General features: G+C 30.6%; 2 protein-coding genes and 1 pseudogene across 2 annotated transcripts; 2 read left to right on the plus strand and 1 right to left on the minus strand.

Annotated features, from left to right (window-relative positions):
* Positions 1-543: 543 nt before the first annotated feature.
* LOC120071393 lies at positions 544-1,627 on the plus strand (annotated as a pseudogene).
* Positions 1,628-2,113: 486 nt separating this feature from the next.
* LOC120071386 (probable glutathione S-transferase) lies at positions 2,114-3,375 on the minus strand. The gene is made up of 2 exons (XM_039023646.1): positions 2,920-3,375; positions 2,114-2,849 (listed from the first exon to the last, which is right to left on the minus strand). Exons 1-2 carry the CDS (start codon positions 3,226-3,228, stop codon positions 2,478-2,480), a joined length of 681 nt encoding a protein of 226 aa, XP_038879574.1. The 5' UTR covers positions 3,229-3,375; the 3' UTR covers positions 2,114-2,477.
* Positions 3,376-7,390: 4,015 nt separating this feature from the next.
* Positions 7,391-8,465, plus strand: LOC120087601 (glutathione transferase GST 23-like). Its single transcript, XM_039044462.1, has 2 exons — positions 7,391-7,784; positions 7,880-8,465. Exons 1-2 carry the CDS (start codon positions 7,476-7,478, stop codon positions 8,243-8,245), a joined length of 675 nt encoding a protein of 224 aa, XP_038900390.1. The 5' UTR covers positions 7,391-7,475; the 3' UTR covers positions 8,246-8,465.
* Positions 8,466-8,909: the final 444 nt, after the last annotated feature.

The following is an 8,909-nucleotide window of genomic DNA, read 5'->3' on the forward strand; positions in this document are numbered from 1 at the left end:
AGACTTAATAAATTTCAACTAAAATTTTTACAATTATTATTATTATTTTGCTATCTTAACTATTTAATATAAATTATTTCTATTATTATAATTAATATCAATATTCTGATTAATTTATAATAATTTAATTATTTTTAGTAATTAATTTAAATTAGTTAATCATGTTTAATAAAGGTTTACTACAAAAGTATTCATTTATTTTTATTTTTATTGATTAAATAATGTTAAATTTATTTAATGACTACAAATAATTAGTCTCTTGTATTTATTTAAGTAATTATTTAATTTTAGTTTTTACATACAAAATTGGTAAATTGAACCCACATAATTAATTTTCCCACATTAATTATCTGTACATCCAAACACAGATATTAATTATATCAGACATTGATTCCGACGACTCTAAGTGTTAATTGATGGATGCTCGCTTTGACTTTGAGGAAATTTAACTAGGACTAGTGCATTCTTAGTATCCTCTTTCAGCATTTAACACATGATTAGATTATATTATTTTACACCACAAATTCAAAGCAACTGAGTCAATTAAGAGTATTTTATTATTTCATTCTGAAAATAAATCGAGCAAAGAAGCTTATATATTATATATGTATTGTTTTTTTCAACTATTTATTTATTTTTTAATTATTGTTAATATTATTATCTTGCTAAAGTTTGTTGGGTTTGAGTCGTGAAGGCCAAGAAAAGGCACTAAACAGAGGACTACATAAACGATTATCCCCTCATTCATTTGAACTTCAAATTGAATAATCCTCCGTTGAAGATGACGGAAGTGAAGTTCCATGGAACTTGGCCAAGTCCATTCAGTTACAGAGTCATTTGGGCTCTGGCGCTCAAAGCCATTCCTTACGAAAACATAGAAGAAGATCTCGCCAACAAATCTCCTCTGCTTTTGCAATACAATCCCGTTCACAAGAAGATTCCAGTCCTCGTCCATGCCGGAAAATCCATCTACGAATCCTTCATTATCCTCCAGTACATCGACGATACCTGGCCGGAGAATCCCCTTTTGCCCTCTGGTCCTCTTCAGAGAGCTGCCGCTCGATTCTGGATCAAATTCATAGAAGACAAGGTATTTTGGACAGATCACATTCTAATTTAAACCGATCTTACATTCTTGCATTTCGAACTACACTTATTCTAAACCATTTTGGAACTAATTTTCATTAGAGCTTGGAGATTTTGGGGGTAATTGATATTTTGGAAGGGGGAGAAGATAAGGAAACGGTGAGAAAATCGACCTTGGAAGTGCTGAAGACGGTGGAAGAACAGGCACTCGGCGACAAGAAATTCTTCGGTGGCGATGAAATCAACATGGTGGATTTGGCGTACGGGTTCATCGCGAGGTGGCTGCCGATGATTGAAGAGGTGATGGATGTGAAAATCCTGGAACCAAATACGGTCCCTCGCCTCTACGCTTGGGCGGAGAACTTCCGGCAAGCCGCCGTGATTAGAGACAATCTTCCCGATCACGACATGATGGTTCGCGGCTCAAGTTCCGGAGGGAGCAGCTATTGCAAATTAAGAGAAAATCATAAGTGTGATTCTGGATTTGATCTTCTAGCGCCGTTTCGGCCGTTTGATTTGGGAATTTTACGGCTTTTTCTTTTGTTTTTGGGTGTTTTGTTCATCTTTCCGACTGTGTTTGTATTTTGGTTAAGCATATACTACTTTTCTCTAAGGTTTTCTTTCTTTTTCTTTCTTTCTTTCTTTCTTTCTTTTTTTTTTTTAAACAGATACTTTTCTTTGAATGTATACTTTAGTAAAATGAACTACTAAGTTATTTTATTAAGCCATAGAAAAATATTTAAGTACATCTCAAGTTACGTTCATTTATATAGAAAAAATTATTAATTGATCTTTAGAAACCTAAAATGAAAAATGTCTTGTTCAAATCTTATGTTGATGTTACGATTTGTTTTTCTTTCAAACTTTTTCTTTCTTCCTCTTTCCTTCTTCTTGCAACCAACTTCAACAAAACCGTGTATTAGGTCCGATGGTGAGAGAGTGAAGAAGGAAAAAAATAGCAATAGCGAGAGAGAGACAAATAGAAAAGAGAGTGATCTTTGAGTGAGAAAATGAAGAGAGAGCGAGATTGAGATGAATAATTTCATCTTAAAGTTGGGAAAGGTTAAAAAAAACTTCCATTTAGAAAGGGGGCAAATTTCATTTTCTCCCTAAAACTAGGGTCATAGGTACAAAAACTCCATCTCTATATTCCACCCAATTGTGTAATTATCATTATTATTAGGATGGTTTTTAAATATAGAAAAATAAACCATTTTACAACTATTAATAATCTATCAACATCTAATAGTTTTAAAATTTTATTATATCTTTAAATAATTTTATGATTTGAGATAATTTTCCTTATTATTATTATTGGGAAGAAATACCATGCCTTATAAATTATAATTTGGCGAACTCACTACAAAACACAAACAGAACATATTGTGTTTCTAATTATCTTCAGCAGATTGCAGCAGTTGCTTCCTCCGGCGCCGGAAATTCGCCGCCATGAGGTTCCAGTCAGGTAGATTATCTCTGATCACCGGCGCTTCTCTGAATCTCTCAGCCCAAGCATACACCCGAGGGAAATCTTCGGCATTCAATAATTTCACTCCCGTCACTTGTTCAATCCTCCCCAACCAATACGCAATCCCGCCAAACGCCAAATCCGCCATTCCGATCTCATCTCCGCCGAAGAACTTCCTCTCTCCGCCGCCGAATCCCCATTCCTCGACAGTTGCCAGCATCTCCAAGCTCTGTTTCTTCGCATCCTCCCCTTCTTCTTCATTCTTCGCACGGAATACCATAAAAACCGCTGGGCCCTAAAATTACCAAACGACCAATCAATTCAATTAGGTATGTAATTCCGATTTGTGAATTTCATGATTTTACCTTATCTTCTATGAATTTGATCCAGAATCGAGCAGTGGCTCTCTCGTAAGGATCGGAAGGCAGCAAGGGATTTTGCGGCCATGTTTCATCGATGTACTCGAGAATGATCATGGATTCACAGATAGGGTTTCCGCCATGGACGAGCACTGGAATCTTCTTGTGAACGGGATTGTATTGCAAAAGCAGAGGAGATTTATTGGCGAGATCTTCTTCTATGTATTCGTATGGAATGGATTTGAGAGCCAGAGCCCAGATGACTCTGTAACTGAAAGGGCTTGGCCAAGTTCCATGGAGCTTCACTTCTGCCATCTTCAATGGAGGGTTTTCAAGTTCAAGAACTGAGGGAATCACTTTTGTAGTGCTTTTGCTTGGGCTTCAAGAATCAAAGATATGAAAAATCCACCTAAATATGGTTTTAATATACAACGTGTCTTTGAATTTTTCGCCCCATTTATTCTTAATTAAATACTAGAATATTCTTAAATTATTGAGTTGGTTTTGAATTGTGTTTTCAAATATTTTTAAAATAGTCATACTTCGATGTTGCTAAGTCCATACTCTCTCTTTTTTATATACAAAAAAAAAACCAATTTTTAATAATTGTTTTTTAAAAAAAAAATAATTGCCTACATGCTAAAAGAACAGAAGTATATGGACAAATGAATGATTTAAAGTAAACCAAACCCCATTCAAATCCAGCTCTTTGTATACTATATTGTGTTCCACTTCATATTTTAAACTTTCTTCCTAATCCACTGTTCATTCTTCCCTAATGCAAGTGGTTAACTATTATTATTATTATTATTATTATTATTAATACATATAGGCCTCCTTTGGTCTTTTGTTTTTTAATTTTTAATTTTTAAATATTAAGACTATAAATACTCATTTTACCTTTAATTTTCTCAATTTATTATCTACGTTTTACTAATATTTTAAAAAATCAAACTAAATTTTAAAAATTAAAAAAATAGTTTTTAAGAACTTATTCTTTTTTGGGATTTATTTAATAATTCAACTTTTTTACCGTTTACATAAGAAAAATGTAAATCATAATTACAAATTGAGAGAAAATATGTTTAATTTTTAAAAATCAAAAATCAAATGATTATCAAATAAAGTGTTAAACTTCTTCTTTTTTTTTTTTTTTTTGTTATCACATTCTGTTGTTAAATTTCCTTTTTATTTTTTAACTTTTAACATATACATTTATAAATTATTTTAGTTTTGTCATAGCAAGTAGCTCAATCATCATTTAGTAAATAAGTGTGTGTTTGGGACGAGAACTATCCTAAAACTATAATTTACCTCTTGCTACAGTAAATATTATTTTGTATTTCACAATCAATTTGCTACAGTATTCACTATTTGCTAGAGTTTTTACTATTTTACATTCATCATTTTTTTTTATTCTTTGCTACAATGTTTATTATTTCCTTCTCAAACTAAAATAGTTTGCACCTCAAACACATATTATTATAACTCAAATTAAAATAATCTACACCCCAAACACAAACTATTATAACCTAGTTATAATAACCAACGGGTATAATAACTAACTCTTTGCCCCAAACGTTCTTGAAGAGACCTATGCTTTCCACCCCAATTATTTTACATGTATTATTTTAGTTTTCATTTTTATTATTTTTTTCATTTTACAAAGATATATTTACATATTATTTTAAATTTTAGTATACTTGAAGAAGCTTACTTCTATTTCCTTTTCTCTCATATATCCGTAAATTTTGAGAATTGTATCAATTTGAACCCTAAACTAAGAATTGTATCAATTTAAACCTTAAATTTTTTGGGTTGTATCAATTTAAACCCTAAATTTTAGGATGTGGATCAATTTAAACCCCGAACTAATAGTTATATCAATTTAAACCTTGAACTTTCATAAGTGTACCAATGTGAACTTTCATAAATATATAAATTTAAACCCAAAATATTCATAAGTGTATCCAAATAAAATTAATGGAGAGTTTAAGTTGATACAATTATGAGAGTTTAGGGTTTAAATTGATAAACTTATAAGTTGAGGGTTTAAATTAATACAATTATTAATTAATACAATTGTTAGTAATCTGAAATTTAAATTGATACAATCCTCAAAGTTTAAGATTTAAATGGATACAATTATTAGTTTATGGTTTAAATTGATACAACACCCAAAGTTCGGGGATATAAATTGATATTTGCCCTACTTTAAATCTTTAGTAAATTATTATAGGAAATTTAGTTGTAAACCTAAGTTTAGTTCTTATTTTTCAAAGTTGTGTCTAATAAGTAGTTAATTTTTAATTGTGTCTAGTATATCTTCTAAAAATGTCTAATAGATTCATAAACTTTCAATTTTTTATTTTATAGTTTTAAATATATATTCATATAAAAAATTAATTATTTCATTAGATATAACATTTAATTTTTTGAGTAATTAAACCTTAAATTTTCAATTTTGAGACTAATAGTTCCATCAATTTTAAAAAAAAATCAATTAGATACATAGTTATTTTTTTAATCTAATATAACATTTAATTTTTAACATTTTCAAATATTTAAGAGATATATTAGATACAAAGCTAAAACTACATGAATCTATTAGATGACTATTTGAGAAATTAGAGACCTATAAGACAATTTTTAAACTTCATGAACTATATATATAGACAAAAATCTAAAAATTCACGAGTTAAATTTCTAAATTTATATAAATTTGTATCTCTAATATGTAGTTCTAGATCTGCCACTACTTGAAACTAGACAAGTAAATATACGAGAATTAAAAGGAAATAAATTTAAAAGATAATTTAGAAACGATTCATGAGATTTAATTGAACTATGAAAATCAAATAAAAACTCAAAAAATCATATAAATTCAATCAAAATTATGAAAATTATCTTATGATTGAATTTGTATATCGTTAAAATATTGGAAAAATAAAGAAGAAAAAGTCAAGCAACATCCATGAGAAGAAGACTAAAATATAGGTATATCTTGAAATGTTCAAACACGCATGAGCTTACGTCATTGGTATCCCATTTTCAAGAAAAAAAAACCACTTTCCAGATTATATTTTTTTCCATTTTTATTTTCTTTTACAATAAATTAGATTTTTTTATACAAATCAAAGTGGTGTTCTCTTCAAATGTCTATGTGGATGCGTGCCCACTAGGTCATATCAAGCACTACAGTTTCATACTATCTTAATTCATCGTTTGTTATTAATAAAGCATTTGAAAATTATGTGAGAGAATATCAATCGGCTAAATAACATTGGGGACAATATCATTGAGCCCTCTTTCTTTATTTAGGAGGCAAAGACTTAGAGTAGTATCATGTAGATTTTCTTTCTCATATTTGTTGATGTCAAAATGTTCGAACATGTTCTCTTGCACCTAAAACTTTCGAGAAACGTGAGGCTTATTATCTTACTACTCCCTACCCTGAGTAGTTTTTTATGCTTGTGACTTGCCATGTAGTTTTCTAGTTTGTCTATTTTATTATTTTGCTTGTATTGTCCTAATAAAAAAAGAATAGAAAAAAAAGAAAAAGTAGCATAGATACTTCTATGAGCAAATTTCTATTGGGTAGTACATACTATTTTTATTCATCTTTTTATACATTATTTGATTATATTATTTTAAAATATAGGTCTCACAAAATTCTTAAATTTATGTATTTACTAAATATTTTCCCACACAATTCATTTGATTATATTACATAAGCAATATTGAAATCGGTATTAAGTATCAATATTAATACTTCTATCGTTTGAATACCAATATCATATACGAGATCAAATCTAAGTAAAGTAACAAACTAATACAATGACTAACCTATAGAGCAAGATAACAACGAAGTGAATGAAAGAAACAATTGAACAATTAATCGAAACTACTCAAATACTAAACTTACCAAATATTAAATAAACAACAAACAAATCACATTTGAGAAAGGAATAAAAGGAGGAAGATGCTTGAATGTGCAAAGCGGTCGAACTTTCAAAAGTTTGGTAGTCTTTTATTATATCTTGAGGGGAATATAGTAATCATACGTGTTTCCATTACTAGTGTTGTGGTAAACAACCTCCATAGAAATTAAATTAGAATTACATAATATCTAATTTAAACGGGATAAAGAAATCCAATTCCCTTTTACGTTACACGTAAATTAAATTAGACTCATTACAATGGGATTAATTTTGATTACGCCGTGGCCTTGGTTTTGGATGCTTAAAGGAATGGTTGAAAATTAAAACCAAGTAAATACGAAGAGGAATAAACAGACACGATAAATCCAACAAAGAAAATAAATAAAAGAAAAAAATACTAATATATTACTGAAGAATAAAACCTAATTTACTTTAACAATTTCGTTTAGAAAATAAATAGATCGGAAAATTCAAAGAAGCTTTGTATGTACTGTTTTTTTCAAATTATTATTTTTATTATTTATTTACGTTCAGGCCAAGAAAAGGCACATAACAGAGCAGTATATAAACGATTATACCTTCATTTGAACTTCAACTCAAATATTCAATCCTCCATTGAAGATGACAGAAGTGAAGCTCCATGGAGCTTGGCCAAGTCCATTCAGTTACAGAGTCATTTGGGCTCTCGCACTCAAATCCATTCCATACGAATACATAGAAGAAGATCTCGTCAACAAATCTCCTCTGCTTTTGCAATACAATCCCGTTCACAAGAAGATTCCAGTCCTCGTCCATGACGGAAAACCCATCTGCGAATCCTCCATCATCCTCCAATATATCGACGAAACCTGGCCGGATAATCCCCTTTTGCCCTCCGATCCTTTTCAGAGAGCTACCGCTCGGTTCTGGATCAAATTCATAGAAGACAAGGTATTTGAACCAATCGCTTTCTAATCAAACCGACCTTACATTCTTGCATTTCGAACTAGACTTAATTATTAACATTTTGAACTAACTTTTACCAGAGCTTGGAGATTTGGGGAGTATTTATCGCGGAAGGGGAAGAAGATAAGGAAAAGGCGAGAAAAGCGACCTTGGAAGTGTTGAAGACGGTGGAAGAACAGGCACTCGGCGACAAGAAATTCTTCGGCGGCGATGAAATCAACATGGTGGATTTGGCGTACGGGTTCCTCGCACGGTGGCTGCCGGTGGTTGAAGAGGTGGTGGATGTGAAAATCCTTGAACCAAATACGGTCCCTCGCCTCTATGTTTGGGCGGAGAACTTCCGGCAAGCCGCCGTGATCAGAGATAATCTTCCAAATCACGACGAGATGGTGCCGCGGCTCAAGTTCCGGAGGGAGCAGCTATTGGAAATTGCGAAGAAATCATGAGTCCGATTCCAGATTTGATTTGATTTGGGAATTTAGGGCTTTTTTTCCTTTTGTTTTTGGGTGAAAGAGTTTGTTTATCCATTCCGGTTGCGTTTGTATTTTGGTTAAGAATAAGTATTAGTGCGAGTATTGTACTTTTCTTTGAGTTTGTACACTAATAAAATCTAAAAAATATTTAGGTGTTTTTAATTTTGAAGAAAATAATTTCTTGGTCTCTCAATTTTGAGTCCATTTTTATTTAGTCAAACTTAAACTTTTGAATTTGATTTTAATTTAGTTTAACTTTCAATATGCTACAATTTTATATGAGTTTTTACCTCAATTTGGTCCCTATATTTTAAGATTTACACTTTTAATCTTAATTTTTTTTTACTAAATACTCATTTTTTGTCTTTAGAATTAATTTATGTTAATAAATAAAAAATAAAATTATAATTAATTGAGTTTCACTATTCTTATCACTTTTAAAATTAAATTTAAAATTTTACTTCATAATTGTTTTTCTAAAATATTTTTGAATTTTGGATGAAATTACTCTAAGAAGCACAAAAATAGATGTATCTGAAGGGAGACAAATATTGTTGTCATGCTTATTTTACATTAAAATTGGCCGTACGGTAGAAATTTGAAAGCAGCTAGACTTCCTCATGAAAAATAAGTTTGA

The sequence above is a fragment of the Benincasa hispida genome, chromosome 1 (genome assembly GCF_009727055.1).
Source record: "Benincasa hispida cultivar B227 chromosome 1, ASM972705v1, whole genome shotgun sequence".
Taxonomy (NCBI): domain Eukaryota; kingdom Viridiplantae; phylum Streptophyta; class Magnoliopsida; order Cucurbitales; family Cucurbitaceae; genus Benincasa; species Benincasa hispida.

Coding starts and splice junctions, on each gene's coding strand:
- LOC120071386 (XM_039023646.1), bottom strand. CDS start 3,228: ATGGCAGAAGTGAAGCTCCATGGAACTTGGCCAAGCCCTTTCAGTTAC. Junction 2,850..2,919: donor TCAAATTCATAGAAGATAAG/GTAAAATCATGA, acceptor TGGTAATTTTAG/GGCCCAGCGGTTTTTATGGT.
- LOC120087601 (XM_039044462.1), top strand. CDS start 7,476: ATGACAGAAGTGAAGCTCCATGGAGCTTGGCCAAGTCCATTCAGTTAC. Junction 7,785..7,879: donor TCAAATTCATAGAAGACAAG/GTATTTGAACCA, acceptor AACTTTTACCAG/AGCTTGGAGATTTGGGGAGT.